Below are 20,000 nucleotides of genomic sequence, written 5' to 3'. Positions count from 1 at the left end.
CCTTGAGGGTGTCATGCTAAGCGAAATAAGTCAGGCAGAGGACAGATACCATATGTTTGCACTCATAGGTCTAACAGGAGAACAGGAGAAACCTAATAGAGGACCAGGGGGAGGGGAAGAGGGAAAGAGAGTTGGGGAGAGAGAGGGACGCAAAACCTGAGAGACTACTGAATACTGAAAACGAACTGAGTGTTGAAGGGGGAGGGGGAGGGGGGAAAAGAGGTGGTGGTAATGGAGGGGGGCACTTGTGGGGAAGAGCACTGGGTGTTGTATGGAAACCAATTTGACAATAAACTATTAAAAAAAAAAAAAAGAAAACAATCTGGGGCACCTGGGTGGCTCGGTCAGTTAAGCATCCGACTCTTGATTTCGACTCAGGTCATGACCTCACAGTTTCATGGGTTCGAGCTCTCCATTGGGATCTGCACTGACCGTGTGTGGAGCCTGCTTGGAATTCTCCCTCTCTCTCTGCACCTCCCCTGTTCATGCTCTCTGTCTCTCTCAAAATATAAATAAACTAAAAAAAAAAAGCAATCATGAGAAATGTAAAATGGTACAGCCCCTCTGGAAAATAGTTTGATGGTTTCTTTAAAAACTGAACTCAAGGGGCACCTGGGTGGCTCAGTCAGTTAAGCGGTGGACTTGAGCTCAGGTCATGATTTCATGGTTCATGGGTTCGAGCCCCACGCCGGGCTCTGTGCTGACAGCTCAGAACCTGGAGCCTACTTCAGATTCTGTGTCTCCCTCATCCTGTACCCCCTCCCCTGCTCATACTCTGTGTCTATCTCTCTCAAAAATAAATAAACATTTAAAAAATTTTAATAAAAAAATAAAAAATAAAAACTGAACTCAAGAGGTGAAGAACCTTAACCCACTGAGCCACCCAAGTGTTCCGCAGCTTTATTTGGAATAGTCAGAAACTGGAAACAATCCAAATGTCCTTCAGCAGGTGAGTGGCTAAGAAAACTGCGGTGCATCCATACCATGGAATAGTTGTCAGCCAGATAAAGGAATTAGCTCTCGGTACACAGCTTGGACGGATCTCGAGAGCACACGCTGAATAGGAAAAACCAATCTTAAAAGGTCAAATACTATATGATTCCATTGACAGAACACTCTAGAAATGACACAGTTATACAGATGGAGAATGAATTAGTGGTTTCCAAGGGTTAGGGATGGGGGATGGGGAGACGGGAGCATGAGGAAGATCTTTGTAACAGTTTGATGCAATAAAGTAATATGGAGCGCACATTATACTAACATCAGTTTCCTGGATTGGATATTGTGCTGCGGTTACATGGACGTAGGTCTACTCACGTGATACAACAACGCAGAACCGTATAGACACACATACACATGCTGTACCAATGTCATCGTCCTGGGTTGGGTGTTGTTCTATAATTACATAGATGTGGAAGTAACCACTGGGGAAAACTGGTGAGTGTAAATGAAATCTCCTGGACTTTCTTTCCAAACTTCTGTGAATGGATCATTTCTTTTCAAAATGTTAAGAAGAAAAGGAAAAATATGAGCACCCACCAAACAAACAAAAACATGTCATCTTCCCTAAACTCCACATTTCCCTCTAAGTACAACACTATCTTTCTCTACTTCTTTGCAGCCAAACTTATTGAAAATATTTTCCTTAATTTACATTCTCTGTATCTACTTTTTTCTTGAGTCATTAATTTATTCGACAAACTTATTAAGTGACTATTATGTTGTATACAATTGTTCTAGTTTTTTGGGACACATAAGTGAACAAAATTTTTTCTCTTATGCAGCTTATGTTTGAGGGAGGTAGAGGTGACAGGCAATAAAATAAATATATAATATGTTCAACAGTGGTAAAAGCTGTGAAGAAAAATAGGCAGGAGGAATACTGCTTGTATGGAAACGAATGATTTATGTTTTGGGGGTTTTTTTTGGTAGATTTTGAGAGAGAGAGAAAGAGAAAGAGAGAGAGAGAGAGAGAGAGAGAGAGAGAGAACAAGCAGGTGAGGGGCAAAGAGAAGGAGAGAGAGAATCTCAAGCAGGCTCTGTGCTATCAGCTCAAAGGCCAATGTGGGGCTTGAACTTATAAACTGTGAGATCATGACCTGAGCTGAGATCAAGAGTCAGACACTTAACTGAGTCACCCAGGCACCCCACAAAAGTTATTTAAATAGAGTGTCAGATAAGCCCTCACTGAAAAGTAATATTTGAGCAAAGACCTTAAGGAAGCAAAGGGGTGAGTTTGGCAGAAATCTGAGATCACCATTCCTGACAGACCAAACAGCAACTGCAAAGGCTCTGTGGCAGGAGCCTCCCTGGCTTTTTCAAGACACAGTGAGGTGGTAAGAAGGGTAGGAATAGAGAGAGAGTCATAGGAGATGAGGCCCAGAAGATAATTGGTTGGAGGTGGAGAGACTGGGTCACTTGTTGGACATTATAAGTCTAAAAGTGAATGATTAGGAAGACTTTGGTGAGTTTTGAACTCAGGAGTGACACCAGCTAACCTACAGTTTTACAGAATCTGCTGTGGATGGAATCAACCTTTGCAACTGCTCTTGCCAAGTAAACTGGAACCTCCACATTGCATAATCTGTTGGACTCTTCCCAGTTCTTGTTCTTGCTGACTCACCTTCAGGTGGCATTTGAGCTTGCTGACCACCAGCGTTCTCTAATCAGTGTCTTTATCTTGCTACCCCTTAGGTCGCTCCTCTCTCTTCCTCTACTCGTTCCATAAATGTTGGACTTTCTCAAGATTAGGTATGTGGCCGTCATATTACCTGGGTACAAATAATCCACTTGGGCAATCTTACCCTCTCCCCTGGTTTCATTCCAGCTGATGCTTGCAAAATCATGTCATTAGCCAGCATGACTCACCTGAGCTCCCGACCCATACAACCAGTTGCCTGTTGCATATTTCCATGTGGATGTCTCCAACTTCAAACTCAGCTTCAGTAAAGTGGAACTGGTTTTTACTGCTGCCTCTTTGCTTTACCCAATCCCCAGGGACTGCTTCTCCTCCTGGGTCCTCAATCTCAGCTGAAAGCACGCCACCCATCTTGCTGCTTAAGCTAGAAATCTAAGAGTCACCTTTGAATCTGCACTGTCCCTCACTCTTCCAATCCAGTCTATCACCAAGTCATCTTGACTCCAGCTTAAGTGCATGATAATTCTCCATTTCTCTCCTTTGCTGCAGCCACCATGTAGGACAAGCCGCCATCAGCTCTCCCCAGCGTACAAGTCTTCAACCACTAGACCCCGCCTACGTGCACAGCTCCATTTTCTCTCACTGTCTACACTGCAGCCACATGGACCTCTCAGTTCCTTGAAAGACCAGCCACATACTCTTGCCTATTCACAAGTTCTTAACCTACCTCCTCTCTCTTCCACTCCATCTGCCCTACTCATTGTATAGGGGTCTCAGCTTTCATGTTAATTTCTCTGGGAGAACTTTCCTGCCCCTACTCTGTGCTCTGCTCTCATGCCCCACATACCCTTGGAATTGCCTCGTTTAGTGGTCTTTCTTCCGTGCTGCATGATGCGCTGAGTGAAGGCAGATTGTGTCTTTTATTTATTTTATGTCCCCTGAGGCTACCTCATTACCCGTCATATTGTAAGCCCTGAAAATATTTATTCAGTGAATGAATGAAGTAAATAGACAGATCCTGGGGCTCATGTAACTCAGGACTCTCTTGCCTGTCTTTTTCACTGCTGGATTCCCCAGCAACTAGAACAGTGTCTAACACAAAGTTGGTATTCAATAAATACTTGCTTAATAAATGAACCAACACACATAGCAAAATTCCATTCTAATGGTCTGAGGAGTAGTAAATTATTCAGTCTGTGATAAGATTATATTGAGGACCATCCTTTTAATTCATAATTGAGAGAGCGATCATGAGACCAAATTATACAGCAATGAAGAAAATATAAACAGAAACATGAAATGATACCTCAGTAAATCTTTACACATTATACTCACTCTCCCCCACATAAATACTTCTTCCCTAAGTTAGTAGAAGACTAGATTCTCTCTCTAAAGGGATTGAATCATAGATACTCCAGATTTGGGGGATGCAGATCCATCAGGGGGACGCATGTAATTAAAAATAGGAAAGGAGTACCTGCGTGGCTCAGTCGGTTAAGCATCTGACTCTTTCTTGGTTCAGCTCAGGTCATGATCTTGAGGTTTGTGAGATCGAGCCCCACGTCAGACCCTGAGCTGACAGCTCAGAGCCTGCTTGGGATTCCCTGTCTGCCCCTCCACATGCCCCATCTCAAAATAAATAAATAAACTTAAAAGAAAATGAAAATGAGGAAATTAAGTGAAAATCTATAGACTGAATTATATGAGTCAAGACATTACACTTGACATGCTCCAGAAAAACTAGCAGTCAGGCTATTGAAGGACAGACAATCGAAGGATCCTTTCTAAGGAAAAGGGGCATCACGAAAGGAAAGGGTTGTCGATTTTGACATTTGGGGATGTCCCAATGAAATGACTGGATCCTACCTAATCACCCTTAGGTGACAGCTGCTAATTGTCAAGGAGGGTCCATTTAGCCTGTAGTGCCTCACTTTTATATATTATTAGACAGCCAAAGATCACCGGGCATTTGAGGCAAAGATTCACCAACATCCAAGTCAGATTAAAACAAAGGAGAGCTAGGTCTCAGAGGAAACATAAAATTCAGAGAGTAGAAGCAAACTTCAGAGAAAGTGTCATTAATGTCTACAGAAAAATAGTTGTAAATATTGCATCAGTGAGAAAAGAAAGAGCTCTGGGAAATGAAAATTTTTGATAGCAGAAATAAATTAAAGAGCAAATCCAAGGAGATGGAAAATAAGGTTGATGTTAAAGAAAAAAAACATGTTAAGGGACACATGGGTGGCTCAGTCAGTTAAGCATCCAACTCTTGATTTTGGCTCAGGTCATGATCTCATGGTTCATGAGATCAGGCCCTGAGCCAGGCTCTGCTCTGACAGTGCGAAGCCTGCTTGGGATTCTCTCTCTTCCTCTCTTTCTGCCCCTCCCCAACTCATGCGTGTGCACGCGCTCTCTCTCTCTCTCTCAAAATAATAAACTGAAAATATTAAGCAAATGTTCAGCTTCTATTTGTTCACAATAGATTCTTAGTATATAGTAGCTATTATGTCTTTCAAAAGATAAATTTGTCATTAATCTTTGTGCATGAGATTCCTTCCAACTGGAATGTGTCTTCTAGAATATTTTATTAAAACATAAATTTCAGAGTTTCACGTATATCATTTTAGAACATTAATCTTAGCTTTGTACACAGTAATGAATTCGCTCAGTGTTTACAACATACTTTGCAATTGCACTGATTTAAATAATGTTAACACCTAATACGCAGGCTTGCAGCCCTAATTGCCTCTTTGGGCCTTTGTTTTTCTTGTGAAGGCTCCCACACAAAAACTAGTAAGTAAAATGTACGCTTTGCTCTTCTTAATCGGTCATGTCGGCTTTATTTTCAGGTGCAGCCAGGAGGGCGAAGGAGAACTTTTACCTCCTCTACAATGTTCAAGAACATAGACAAAGAGGACCTGATCTAACGGGGTGTTGAGAAAGAATTCCTTTGGGAAATGAAATTGGAACTGTGACCTGAGAGATGAGTAGCAATCACTGTGCGGGCAGACAGTGCTTGTCACCTAAACGTTATCCAGTTTCCCTTCCACTGTTAGTTTTAGGAACCAGATTTTCATCCTGGGTGGGCTCAGTGTGTGCTCCTCTGTTCTTCTGAGCACGTGTGTCAATGGCCCACAGGCATGGCCCCAGCTTTCAGTGTTTCACACTCCACGGGGTGGGGTCCCATTACTGAGGCAAGAGAGGAGCGCTGGCTGGCCGGTTGCCCTGCACTGGCTCTCAGGGAAACCCCTGGCCACAGGGACTGATGCCGCTGCTGAACCTTGCCTTGCTCTGTCTCTTCTGTCTGTGAGTAAAGTGCTGTTCCATCCAGCACTTGACTGCAGTGCATTTTTCTCTGACAACCTGGATACCAAGATGCTGTGGGTAGAAGAGCCTAGGCTCCTACTCTGGATGAGAGGCAACAGATGGCATTTGCTTACCACTAAATATGGTACAGCGGAAAGATGGAAGAAACGTGAGCCTCCGATAACGTTAGGCAGCTGCTGTACCAGCCTTTGTCTTCCCTCACATGAGAAGACAAGTCTCTAAAGTGTTTAAGTCTCTATTTAGGAATTTCTATTTTTTGAATTTTTAACAAATTTTTTAATTTAATTTTTTTAATGTTTTTTTATATTTATTTTTGATACAGAGAGAGACAGAGCATGAGAGGGGGAGGGACAGAGAGAGAAGGAGACACAGAACTGGAAGCAGGCTCCAGGCTCTGAGCTGGCTGTCAGCACAGAGCCCGATGCGGGGTTCGAACCCACGACCGTGAGATCTGACCTGAGCCGAAGCCAGAGGCTTAACCGACTGAGCCACCCAGGCGCCCCAGTTTAATTTTTTTTTGAGAGACAGAGAGAGACAGTGCAAGCAGGGGAGGGTCAGAGAGAGAGGGAGACAGAATCCAAAGACAGGCTCCAGGCTCTGAGCTAGCGGTCAGCACAGAGCCCGACACGGGGCTCAAACCTACGAACCGTGAGATCATGACCTGAGCCGAAGCCGACGCTCAACCAACTGAGCCACCCAGGGTCCCCTATTTAAGAATTTCTTAAATGCCGCACAGAAAGCTGCACAAGAGTAAGGGTAATGGATGCCTGAAACCACAGTAGTACAGAACTTAAACATACGTACGTATGATAAAGTTTAATAAATAAATTAGGTACAGTAAGAGATTAGCAACAATAATACTAATAAAATAGAACAACAATAATAATGTTCTATAATAAAAGGTGCGTGAATGTGGTCTCTCTCTCAAAATATCTTCTTGTACTGGACTCACCTTTCTTTTCCTTATGATGATGTGAGACAATAAAATGCCTGTGTGACAAGATGAAGTGAGGTGAATGACATAGGTATTGTGACAGAGCATTAATTAGATGTTCCATTAGATGATACTGTCAGGAGGGTCACCTGCTTCCAGACCGCCTTTGACTGAGGGGAACTGAAACCATGGAAGAGAAAACTGCAGAGAAGGGGAGTGGGGACTACTGTATCGGGCTGTGTGGGCATCTCAGGTTTGCTGGCTTCCCAGTACCTCTTACAGACTCCTTCCGTTTAGGGAATGGCTCCCACCTTGGGAGCCCCACCTTCTTAGGGAACAGCCAGAAGCCTCACATTCCCAGCAGGTGGAGGCAGGCAGGTGGCCCCACTCTGCCAGCAGTGCCCACCTCAGCAGATTTCAATTCTGGGGGAGAGCAACCTGAGGAGGGAGGCTCCTGGGGGATCAGAATTGTGGGCAGGTTTGAAACAAATGAAGACAGAAGCAGCTGGTGCCATCACTTCCTGCTTCCTTCTACCTTGAGTGTAGATATGCGGGCTGAGCCACCCAGGAGCCCCAGAACTGGAAACATCTTTTCAGCAAAGCTTTGTAATGTTACCTGTGTGTTTTAGTTAGGATTCAAACTCAGCTGCTATAACAAAGGACAAAGTATCAGTGACCTAAACAAAGTGACGGTCAGGGTGTGATCAGTCCAGATACAATTCCCTGGCCTCCTGCTGTTTTGTGGTTCAAGGTGATGCTGTTCTAGCCCCTCCCACTAAAGGTGCATCCCAGTGACCGAGAAGGGGAGAAGAGGAGGAGGAGGAAGGCTCCCTCTTCCATTTTACAGAAATCTAAAGGCTTTTTTCAAAGAACTACTCTCTTGGTTTTCCTTTTGCCCCATTGGTTGTGACATTTTCTTTTGTGTGCTGGTTCTTCTTTTGTTTCCAACATCTTTGTGTTGAAGGACCTTAGAGTGCAGTCCTTGGTGCTTTGCTTTTTGCTTTTTCCTATCTACACTTCTCCTTTTGTGGACTCACGGTTTTAGGCACCGTCTTCATGCCAACAACCCTCAAATATGTATCTCCAACCCAGAACTTTCTCCTAAACTCCAGACTCCTCTATCAAGGTACTGCCTCCACATCTCCACTTGGATGGCTAACGGACATCTTAAACCCCTGACCACCTCCTGCAAATCTGCTCTGCTCCCAGCCTTCCTAGGTGATGACACTGGCTAGGAAAGCTCTTTCCCCTGATGTCCTCATTGTTCATTTTCTCACCTCCTGCAAGGCTGTGCTCAAATGTCATTTCTTCAGTGAGGCCTTCTTTGGCCGCCCTATTGAACACTGCATCCCACTCCCCTTCACCAATTGCTCTCAACCCCCTTGCTCTGCTGTCCCTTTTATTTTTTCTATAGCGTGCATGTATTCTCGCATACTCTATAATTTATATATATAACTTCTCATATTCCTTATGTTTGTTTGACTCCTCCAACTAGAATAAAGGCTCCAAATTAGCAAGGATCTTTGTCTCTTTTATTCACTGATGGATCCCAAGCGACTAGAACAGTGCCTGGGACTGAACAGATGCTCAATAAACATTTTTAAATGAATGAATGGACGAAGAAGGGCCATGCTTTGCAAGTCTCACATGCATACTTCACATCCACTTCCTCCCATTAGCTGAACCTAGTCACAGAACCTTCCTACCAGCAAGAGACTGGAAAATATAGTTTTTGTTGGGTGGCAAAGTGCCTGGGTAAAGCTTCCAATACTAGAGAAAGAGGGGAGACTAATACTGGGGGACAACTCACAGACTCTACCACAGGGTGAAGGTTACCTTTATCCTCAGTGAATGTGAGTGACTAACATCATCTAGTCATGACATGGCTTGCCAGGGGGAGGGAGGCTATAAAGTGAAAGAAGATTTGACGCAAGTTGTAATATTATGGTATGGTTACTGATTGTAACAACTTCCTAAATTTGAACATAGCTAAACACATATAACTTTTATTACTAGATAATGCTTCTCCCTTTCTCTCTCTAAACAAACGTTGATATTTTAAGCGTGTCAGCTAGAAGCAGTGTTGAATTACGACCTGTCCAGGGTGTGCTGTAAGCTGCTAAATGACTGTTACTCATCAATGTTTATATGATTAGATCTTCTTTCCTCACTGACCACTCCCTACTTTGCCTCTTTATTGGGTTCCTCCAGCTCCTGACAGAGACTATCCGCTACAAGCTGTCTTTTCCCTTTGTTCGTCTTGCTCCGTGATGCCATCTGGAGGGAAACCATTAGACCCCTGGCTACTGAACTCATCCTGTGAAAATCTGCATTATCAGCTCAAGTTTCACTGGACTTTATTTCCTTCTGCTGTTCCCTCCAATGTCCCATTGTTACGTTAGAGTCAACATTTTTTTCTTTTTTTCTAGACAGAGAGAGGGAGAGAGAGTGCACATGCGTGGAAGGAACAGAGGGGGGGGGGAGAAAGAGAAACCCCTCATGAGGTCAATCTCATGACCCTGAGATCATGACCTGAGTCAAAATCAAGAGTCAGATGCTCAACTGACTGAGCCATCCACTAGGCACCCGAGAGTTGACATCTATCTTTAAACTCCCTATCACCCATTATCTTCATCACTTTTCCCCAAGCAAGAAGAGAGTGTTTGGGCCCTAAGCAGGATAGTGGTGTATGTTGTCTCACTTTCATAAATTCTGTCTCACCCATTCTGCCTTTCATTTCCCAAATCAGTCATCTAGAAAGCTCTGTCAAAACCTAATGCCTCCGGCCAGCCTACATGCTGTTAGAAGATAATTTTCCCAAAAAATTCAAACCATGGCTCTTATATGGACACAGAAATGAATACATGCTAATGATTTTATTTAACTCATGAAGGAAACAGATTGTTGTTTATAACTAGCTCAAAGGAATTCTGAGAGCCCATGCATTTATAGATCAGGAATACTGAAATAGATATGCACATGGAGACAAGTCACAATCAGTGAGGATGGGAATAGGGAGGCCATCAACTCGGGAAGGCTGCAGTTGGAGCAGGTCTGCAGAGGGTGGTCAGGGGAAGGAGACTCCATTAGACACTAAATGCCCGTGGTGAGGGTGTGGTTCCCTAGGTTGGAGAGGGCAGTCAATTGACTTCTATTGGACAGGACATAACCTGCATGTCTATAGATATGACTGCATTGCCTAACAATTGACAGAGTTGTGAAAGAACTTCCTCAAAACCTAAGTCAGATACCCCAAAGGAGTTTCCTCATAATGTCTCTGGACGATGCACAGGTCTCCATGAAGGCATGACTTTCCCCTGCACTGCTCAATCTTCTTCTACCCTTCATGTCAATCTCTATCAGCTGTACTAAAACATAGGTTTTATGTTCCACAGCTTCTATAAAGTATATTACGGAGTCCCTGTGGCCTCTCACATTGATAATAAACTCTTCCAGCCTTTCAAGATCCACTTTAATCAAGCATCACCCTCTTTTATAACCACCTTTCATTCTAGGCAGGCCTAATCCCTCTTCCCAAGCCAAGCCAACACCCTCCCACACACTCCTCTATATCTTCATGTCTTCTTCAATCATCTAAATCCTTATTCTATTGGCTTTTATCAAACTTTTTTTAGTTTTTCATTTATTATCTAAAGACTACAATTGAGACCTATCTTGTTCTTTAATTGTCAAAATTATATCCACTAGATGTGGATCACTGCTTTCATTCAAACATTTTATGAACACCTTATCTATGTGCCAGCCACTATCTAGGGATAGGAAATCAAGACATGAAAACCTTGACTCCCAAAATGCCTGGGGAGAAACACTATGAGCATGCAGTAATTAGTTCTTCGAGACCAGCTGCTTTTAGAGAAAAGGAAGTGCACATAATCCAGATGCAGAATGTTATCGAAGATTTCCTGGAGGACATGGCATCAAACAAGGTCTTAGTCAAGCAGAGAAGGGAACAGAAGGAACTGGAGCATAAGCACATATCACTCAATGAAAAACCATCTATTTTTATCTTTTAAGTCATTATATATCTTGCTTCTACTACATAATTAAGTCCTTGTGGCCAGGGACACTTTTTAAAATCCTGTTGTACCCCATGGTGTCTAATGAAGAACTCAGTGAACACTGTAAAATTAAAGTTTGATCAATCACTGTCTTACATACCTAAGTGGCGAATAATACTGTTTGGTAAGGACTAAAGGTATTTGGGGGCTGTGAAATTTATTTCTTCCCTCCCATTAGTATACAAAACTGTAAATGCTGTGGTCCTTGAAGCACACTTCAGTTGTGTGTCCCTGCTACCACCCTGTGCCCTAAGCTAAATTCAAAGATCCAGCTAAAATTAGGGTCTGACACTGGTATAACATTAAGGGTGACTCGTTAACCCACTTTGTGCTTCCCTAAGTTCTCAAAGTTGCATTCAACCATGTATTTCTTTTACAATAAAAATTTGAAACTCGTGTTTTCAAAAACAGTATTTGGGCTAGCCGACGTACAGTATTACACCCCTGGGCCAGAAAGAAGTTTAAAACAGTTCCCCAAAAGGATATGAATAAAAATAACTCGATAGGACCACCTTCACCACGCGGACCTCTATTTACAGCAAACCCACACTCCTCCCAGTTCCGGGGGATTCCTTGGAGCCCCGCCTCTGTACCCGCCCCTCGTTGTACGCCGTTACCGCAACTCCGCCCCTCTCTGGCGCTCGGGTCGGACAGCCTGCCCCTTCGCCCCTGCCGGCACCGGCACCGCGCGCTGCACGCCCCAGAGCCCTCGCCGCGTCTGCGCGTCCATCCCAGCACCGCCCTGTCGGCGGGTTCGTCCCTGCCCGCTCCGCCCCCTGGCGTCTGCCCCGCCTCCCAGGCGCACCCACACTTGGTTCCGCCCAAGCTCGTGCACGCGCAAGCCGACCCGCACGCAGCAGCCACGCCCTTCGTGACCTTGTGCCCCGCCCCGACTCCAGCGCCGCACGCTCCCAGGCACCTACACGGCCCTCTGGGCGCGTGCCCGCTATCCCCGAAAGCCCCACCCCACGGCACGCGCCCGTCTCCCCAAAGCGCCACGTGCTCGCTGTTGGGCGGCGCTGGGGCCGAGCCGGGAAGATGTTCTTGCTGCCCCTTCCGGCTGCCGGGCGAGTCGTCGTCCGACGTCTGGGCGTGAAGCGTGTCTGGGGACGGGGTTTTGCTGCTGCAGACATGACGAAGGTGAGAGGCCGCCACTGGAGTCCTGCTTGGGGCGACCGGAGCTTCGGGGCGGGTTGCGACCGCGGTGTCCTGGCTTCTTCGCCAAGTTGCCAAAACCGGTTCAAAAGTTCCGTGTTTGCCGAGCGGGGCTTTGGCAGGGGCAGGCGGCGTAGGGCTGCCCATCCCCCGAGCTTTCTCCGAGGCATTTCCCGCAGGCTGTGTGCAGAGGGTGCGCTCTGCCTTCTTTTGCTTGGGGAAGTGCTAGGATCTGTGTCCTGATTCATCGTTTTGTTTAGTCCTCGCTGTGCCCCAGGAGAGGACGGTGCCAGTGTGGCTGTCACCGGAGCTAGGACGAAGCTCACGTTTCGTGAGGTGCAGCGTCCTCTAAGGCCCCAGAGGCGGCCAGTCGTGGACCCCACTCCTGCCGCCTCCCATCCCACCGCCTGCTGAAATGCAAGGCTAGGAAAACAGGTCCTCCGGGAGCAAATGGCCTGAAAGAGTTTCTGGAGGCAAATTAGGTCTCTCTAGGGAAAAGGGCTTTGCACAGAGACCCATATCTTCGTGAAATTAAAAGAAGACCGTCTTGCGGGAGAAAAGCCTTTTCCATCTAATTGAGCTAAAAAAAAAATTATGAAGGTCACTGTTGGGATGTGGAGGATCAGGAAGGAGGGTATGGCTCGGTGGGAGTAGCACAGGCTTGGGAGTCATGCTTGAGAATCAGAAAGAATGGCCCTGGTGAGGAACATTCTAGATGGGGTTTGAGCTCAGGCCTCCCACACTAATGGCAGGTGGCAAAGGGACCAGATACCTTATCTCTTGTTCTTTCCAAGACTCGGCAACATCCTTTCCAGGTAGCAGCCGGGTTTCACCCAAGACCGGGCAGTAGGCAGCCTTTGGAAAATTAGAACCTGGAAAAGTTATGCCAAGGAAGCGTTTTTGGTTTTGTTGGGGCTTTCTTTTTGATGGAAAAGAGAAAGGATGCTGTTGGGTCCAAGTACCAGTGTGATTTTGTGGAAAAGATGGAGGACTGTCAGAGAAGGTAATTAGGATTTTTGCTCAGGCCTATTGCACACGGGCTAGTATTTTGCACTCGGTTTCTGTCTCAGGTCTATTCTTGCACACGGGCTAGTATTATTGCACCCGGCCCGTGGGGAGAAGAGTACAAGTCCTTTCTACCTCACAGAGTTGCTGTAAAGCGGAAAACATTTTAAAGTCAAAAATTGTCATTCAAAGGCAACTGGTGATTTCTAGGTTGACTTTCTTATTTCAGTTGTTGGAGGCTTGACAGTCAAGCTGCTAAGTACTGGGCACAGTGCTCTGCTCCTGCCTCTCTGTGAAAATGCCTCCTTTTTTCTTTTCTTCTCTGTCAGTCTGTGAGTTGGCCAGACTGCTTATTTGTATTGGCAGGTGCAGTCCTTGGCTTTACTGTGATCACATCCCAGGATACCTGAGGTTTGCATTTGAAGATTGTGGGGAAGGGAAAACTTCCCTCCACTTGGCTCGGTGATGTTGGCTGGACTGGGAGTTAAACGGACATATGACAGATTAACAGGGAAAAGTGTACAAAATTTGTTTGATATTTTTACACGTACATGAGAATTTTCAAAGGGAAAAATGAAGATCCAAAGTCCTTGAGACCTAAAAGCTTACATACCTTTTTAAACAGTGAGAAATTGTGGGGATGTGATAAGACAAAGGGGCTTGGGCTGGGGCAGTAAGTTATGTGACAGTGACAAGGAAGTATGGGGGGGGAATTAATGGAAGATAAGGGTTATTTTAGTAGGTTTGTTGATGTAGGTCCATTTTAATGTCAACTCCCAGTTTCTGGTGATAATGAATGTCCTCTTCTTGGTACAGGGAGAATACTGTAAGAATTTTTTTTACCCTGCTTTTAGGTAGAAAGTGGGATGTCAGAGAGCCTTTCCTACACCTGCTTTTTTTTTCATGTGTCTTTAATTCAAAATAATCAATATGCCCAAGTGGCATATTTTTGGGTGGCATGTTCTGAACCCCTTTGAGGTCTAACTTGGTTAAAAAAGAATTTGTTTTCTTAAACAAAACACCTTTCTACCTTCTTTATCTGGAAGTGAAGAAAACGCTTTCTTTTGTGGAAAGTCATTTGTTGGCAGAGACCAGGAAGACCCAGGACAGGCAGTACTTACAATCTTGCTTTGGCAGGAATTTGAAACTTGTAGGCAGGATGTGAGTGTAGCTGACTGCCCAGTACCTGCTGCTTTTTCAGCTTTGTCCTTGAGGGGAACACAGTTTGGGTGGGATTATTTGCTGCTTCTGGAATGTGGGGACCTCCAAGTCTCCCTAAGGGATCTACTCTAGTTATATTCATTTTTTCCCCACTTATTCTTTCTCAGGGTCTTGTTTTAGGAATTTATAACAAAGAAAAGGAAGATGCTGTGCCGCAGTTTACAAGTGCAGGAGAGAATTTCAATAAATTAGTGTCTGGAAAGTTGAGAGAAGTTTTGAACATGTAAGTATTCATCTATGGGATCTGGTTTTTAAAATGCCCTGAAATGGAAAGACAATTTTTTTATGCTTTGTTAGTAGGTAAAAATGAAAGGAAGTTGACTGGCATCCTTTCAGTGGAAGTGAAAGTATTCATTGGAATGTACTTTGGTACTTTGCCTTTTAGTAGGGGTGGGTCTGCGATTCTGGGAAGTCAGGCTACTTCAGATCACAAACATATTATGAGAGAATGACCTAGAAAGATCTAGAAAGTACCAGATTTCTTCACTCCACCTTCATCCTACCCACCTGCCTTCCCACCAGCCTACCTCCTCTAACACCCCTTCACTTATGGGGGACACTATGCCCCTGGACTAGTTCAAAACTGCTTAAGGATGTCCCTCCTTTCTTGGCATGCCTTGAGATTCAGGAGCTTCTCAGAGTCTCAGAGTGAATCACCTCGGGATATAGTTAGGCTACGGATTCTAAGTCAGTAAATCTGGGTGGAGCTTATGATTGGAGCACTCTTGGCTTAGCTACAATTTAGAGAAGGTAGGGAAACGTTGGAGTTTCGAAGTCCTTCCGAGCTGCAGGCCACTTTTGGCAGAAAGAGAAGGGTCCACATAAAGCCACTGCAAGCGCATATTATCTGGATTATAGACAACCTACTGGAATCTAAGAGATACAGTCTGATAATCATAGTAATTGTCTAATCACCGGGTAACAGAACTTGCATCCCTTCTCAGTGACCCTCCCTTCACCAGTGGGCCACCTTCTCAAGTGCCATGATTAACTCATTAATCCCAAAGCCAGCATGTCAGTGCAGTACAGCCTGGCCTTCCTGACCGATGACCATCAGCTGTGGCACCAGGCATCCAGGCCTCTGGCTATAATTATGCCTTACCACCTGCTTTGTTTTGAAGTTGCCCAATATCCCATCTGTATATAACCCGCCACCCACCCCAGCAGCCTCCAGGCTGAACGCTGCAGTCAGGTCAACCATGACCAAAGATGGGAAATTCCAGCCGGCCTTCCTCCAGGGCTCCGCTCTCCTCTAGCCACACGTTGCCCATCCTTTGTGTTGCTTTCTGTAGTTGTTTTCAAATACATTTGTATGAAATCTAATGTGGAAATTTGCTGAATAATTTTTGAGCTAAAATTGGAAGCTGGAAAAATCTGACCTGAGAGAATTCTGTATGCTTGCAAAAGGGTAAATGCAGCAACCTCACAGATGCGGCAGAGAATTGTAATAAAGGTACAGGTGTGTATATGTCACTGCCCAAAGGAGCAGAGCAAACTAGATTTTAAAACATATTTCCTCTTGTTTCAGATCTGGACCTCCTCTGAAGGCAGGCAAAACCCGAACCTTTTATGGTCTGCATGAGGTAGGAGATGAAGATAAGGTTCATCTGGCAAAGCCTCAGTGAGCAGCTCCTGAGTGCGAAGTGCGGTGGCTGCGTAGTCGTGCAGAAAGTTTCCTGTCAGATTGTATGCGTGTTTTTATCGCCGTATTAAGCCATAAATATTGCTTAAATTTGTCAGGCAGTTTGGCGTCAAATATCACAGCATCTTTTGTATTTCTCAGTCTATCAGCTTTCTTTAGTCAGTTTCCATAGAATTTCTTTATTCAAGTTGCATACAGTCACTTGCAGGATTATCCTCACTCTGCCTTTCAAAATACACAAGTGATACAGTTTTACCAAGAGACAGGGTAAAAAACCAAAATCACTGAAATTTACAGTGAGGTCCTGTGCTGAGCTGAAGGTTGTTGTGTGGGAGGTCGTGTACCATTTCCTGCTCAAAAAGGATGCTTTAAAGACAGAAAGTGGAGGGGCGCCTGGGTGGCTCAGTCTGTTAAGCATCCGACTTTAGCTCAGGTCATGATCTCATGGTTCGTGGGTTCAAGCCCCGTATCAGGCCCTGTGCTGACAGCTCAGAGCCTGGAGCCTGCTTCGGATTCTGTGTCTCCTTCTCTCGCTGCCCCCTCCCCCCACCCCATAAACATTAAGAAAAACTGTTTTAAAGACAGGAAGTGGTTGATTTTGTGTGTGTGCTGAACAGGACTTCCCGAGCGTGGTGGTGGTCGGCCTCGGCAGAAAGACTGCTGGAGTCGATGACCAGGAAAACTGGCACGAAGGCAAAGAAAACATCAGAGCTGCTGTTGCAGGTCATTACCCTTGTGAAGTTTAAGGTTGATGGCGAGTCTTGAGGATGTCGTGTTTACATGGTCTCTTCCCCTCGTTTTGTCCTCTTAACTGTCACTACCCCCACTGCTGCCACAGAGAAAACCCTCATCTGAGTAAATACTCATTTACATCATACGCCCGGCCTTGTGTTGGCTACAGATGGTTGGCTTATGGGATTTTACTGTTGGTATTTCCATAACTTGTGTTCGGCGCTTTCAGACCGTTTATTTACTCGTAGCTCTCTCTATTTTACCAGAAAGTTCCAGTAGATTTTCTGCTTTTTGTAATACAGACCTGGTGTTGCCCAACTTCTAAATAACATGGGATCCTCTTATTTACCAATCAGAGAAAATGGCTGCAAGGTGCAGGGTGCTTGTTTATTCCAAAGGTGGGTGCCTGTCCCACCTGTCCGTGTGCGTGGTTTATGAGTCAAGGAAGATGCCACTGAGTCACTTCAAAGCTGAGCAGCACAGTGAGGCCTTTACCGCAGAGACTGTGGCTAAAGATGCTTGGAAAGACACTGCTGAGGCGGTGCTGATTATCTTAATTGATCTTTGACTCCGTGAATTTCATCTGTGCTTGCTAAATCTATTTTCAAAGTTCACGGGGAGTGATCCGTTCATAACTTTTATTTGCAACTTTTTGCTGACCTGTTTGTAATAAAATGCTGTATTACTAATGGACTTCATTCAGTCCTTTGCCATTTTGCATCTGGCTTGTGAGTGGGAAGCTTCATCAGGAGACTAGTGTTTCTGAAATAATACAGTATCAGCAGCCACTTTCGAGGGCCCACTCTGCCAGGAGCTAGGTGACTCCTTTTACCTGTGAGTCTATCTTCCACAACCCGTGAGGCATGTACACGTCCTCACTTTACAGAAGGAGAAATGGAGGCTCAGAAATGTCAGGTGTCAGCTGGGATTTGAATCCCAGGCCTCCTCTCAGCACACCACCCTGCCTCTGCCTTTCACTCGTGAGTCCCGTCTGACTGACTCCATTTTTCTGGTGCCTCTGTCCTGAAGCTGGGTGCCGGCAGATTCAAGACCTGGAGATCTCTTCGGTGGAGGTGGATCCCTGTGGAGATGCCCAGGCGGCTGCGGAAGGAGCGGTGCTCGGTCTCTATGAGTATGATGACCTGAAGCAGAAGAAGAAGGTCGTGGTATCCGCGAAGCTCCATGGAAGGTGATGGAATGAAGCCAGACTCAGGGTTGCATTTCTTGACATTCAGATAGCGGGATGTTTGGACATGAGCAGATATGAGCTTTTCAGGATGGGCACTGCCACACAGCTTGTCTGTGACATCCCCGTCACCTTAGCCCTTTTAAGAGTATGGTAGCTGTCCACGTTCTGCTCCTGGATTTCACCATGTGCACATTTTAACCCATGGCTTCCTACGCCCTCCATGCTTGCTGGTTACTAAGAAGCCATACCAGCTTAGCTCTCTGAATACGGAAGGAATGAGGTAACACATAGGTCCTAGCATGTTTCTTTTTTTTTATGTTTATTCATTTATTTATTTTTGAGAGAGAGAGAGAGAGAGAGAGCATGATCCAGGAAGTGGCAGAGAGAGGAAGGGAGAGAGAGAATCCCAGGCAGGCTTCATGCTGTCAGTGCAGAGCCCAACAAGGGGCTCGAACTCCCAAACTGTGAAATCATGACCTGAAATAAAGTTGGACAGTTAACCGACTAAGCCATGCAGGCGCTTCCCCCCAGCAGCTTTTGATATAACTAATTTCCATGTGGCCAGCATCTGTGGGCATGGAGTTAAATGCCAGGATACACAGAGGAAGGGCTACAGTCCTTGCCCTCAAGGTCTAGTGGGGGATTCATTTCTCAGCAGACTCTGAGCACCTGCTGTATTGCAGCCCTGTCCTGGGGTCTGGGAGATGAAGCCCCTCCGGTCAGGAAGGTGAGACCTTCAAGAGGTGGGGCTGTGAGGACACAGCCTGGTGGTTGGCAGCTGGGATGGGGTGGTTTGGAATGAGGGCCTGGTGACCAGTTGGTCGGGCTTTGAATCCTGGCCCTGCTGCCTGCGGGCTGGGTAACCTCAGTGGAGTGACTGAAGTCTGTTACACTCCTTCGTTTGTTCAGTAGAGCTGTACTTCCAGCCTCCTAGGGCCTTTACAGTGATCGAAAGACACTGTCAAGTGTGTGGCATACGGTAAACCCTCCAAACTACCAGCTGCTTTAGCTGTCTCTGTGCCGCCCGTATTAGTTCCTGTTGTGCATAAGAAGAGCTGGAGGGCACCTGGGGGGCTCAGTCCGTTACGCATCTGACTCTTGACTTCAGCTCTGGTCATGATCTCACAGTTCCTGGGTTTAAGTCCCAGGCTGGGTTCTGCACCGACAGTGAGGAGCCTGCTTGGGATTCTGTCTCTCCCTCTCTCTCTGTTCCTCCCACATGTGTGCTTGCTCTCTAAATAAATAAATAAACTTAAAAAGAAAAAAAAGAAAAGCTGGGGTCATGAAACAATGCCCATATCCTCTCTCTTAAAGCTGGTCCTTGCCCTTCGGTGCAGGGGTGTTTGGAGCTCTGACCCAGGCACAAAGAAGGCAGAAAGGCCTCCACTTCCCCTTCAGGACTTTGAGATGTGCTTGCTCTACCGCAGGCCCTGGGGCTGCATCATCCCTGAGGCAGTGAAGGAGGACAGAACGGGCCTTTGGAAATATGGAAGCCTCCTCCATCAGTGTGTGTTAGAGTGAGGCCTAGGAGACCCATCAGGCCGCCCCTTGCTCATGTACACGAAATGCAGAATGCTTACCACCTCTAACTCAGCTCACTGAGGGCTGTGTTTTCTAGCTCTTTGTTCCTGCCGCCCTGAGTCAGAGCACAGAGAATGATCCAGGTCCCATGTGTCCATTTTGTACCCATAGTCTTTCTCTTGTTTTTATAGGGTAATAGCCCTCCTGGCTGTGACATGGTCAGGGTCTTGACAGGTTGTCTGACAGTGACCTTGTGCTTTCTTCTACCAGTGGGGACCAGGAGGCCTGGCAGAAGGGAGTCCTCTTTGCTTCTGGGCAGAACTTGGCACGCCACCTGATGGAGACTCCAGCCAATGAGATGACACCAACCAGATTTGCTGAAATCATTGAGAAGAATCTCAAGAGTGCTAGTAGTAAAACAGAGGTCCATATCAGGTAATTCAGGATCATGTCATTTCCCCCAGAAAGAAACCTTGTGCCCATTGGCAGGCACTCCTTGTTCCATGTCCCCACCCAGCCATCATTTGGTGGACATTCGTATGTTTCTACCTTTTGAA

The 20,000-nt window shown here is 45.7% G+C and overlaps 1 protein-coding gene and 1 long non-coding RNA gene across 3 annotated transcripts in view; both read left to right on the top strand.

Annotated features, from left to right (window-relative positions):
• Positions 1–5,968, top strand: part of LOC115285921 — an 18,558-nt gene extending 12,590 nt beyond the window's left edge. The window contains exons 2-3 of one of the 2 annotated variants that reach the window (XR_003905754.1): positions 2,695–2,751; positions 5,488–5,968. This is a non-coding gene — a long non-coding RNA (uncharacterized LOC115285921). The remainder of the gene's footprint in view (positions 1–2,694; positions 2,752–5,487) is intronic. The other variant, XR_003905755.1, reaches the window with a different exon arrangement.
• A 5,926-nt stretch (positions 5,969–11,894) lies between these two features.
• LAP3 (leucine aminopeptidase 3) overlaps positions 11,895–20,000 on the top strand; it is a 21,030-nt gene continuing 12,924 nt past the window's right edge. The window contains exons 1-6 of the mRNA XM_029952317.1: positions 11,895–12,118; positions 14,467–14,582; positions 15,888–15,942; positions 16,619–16,724; positions 17,763–17,922; positions 19,714–19,878. Of these exons, the coding sequence (XP_029808177.1) occupies positions 12,017–12,118; positions 14,467–14,582; positions 15,888–15,942; positions 16,619–16,724; positions 17,763–17,922; positions 19,714–19,878 (704 nt within the window). The 5' untranslated portion in view covers positions 11,895–12,016. The remainder of the gene's footprint in view (positions 12,119–14,466; positions 14,583–15,887; positions 15,943–16,618; positions 16,725–17,762; positions 17,923–19,713; positions 19,879–20,000) is intronic.

The sequence above is a fragment of the Suricata suricatta genome, chromosome 1, assembly GCF_006229205.1.
Source record: "Suricata suricatta isolate VVHF042 chromosome 1, meerkat_22Aug2017_6uvM2_HiC, whole genome shotgun sequence".
NCBI classification, from domain to species: domain Eukaryota; kingdom Metazoa; phylum Chordata; class Mammalia; order Carnivora; family Herpestidae; genus Suricata; species Suricata suricatta.
The sequence above is the reverse complement of the archived record's forward strand: the minus strand, read 5'-3'. Positions and strand labels throughout refer to the sequence as shown.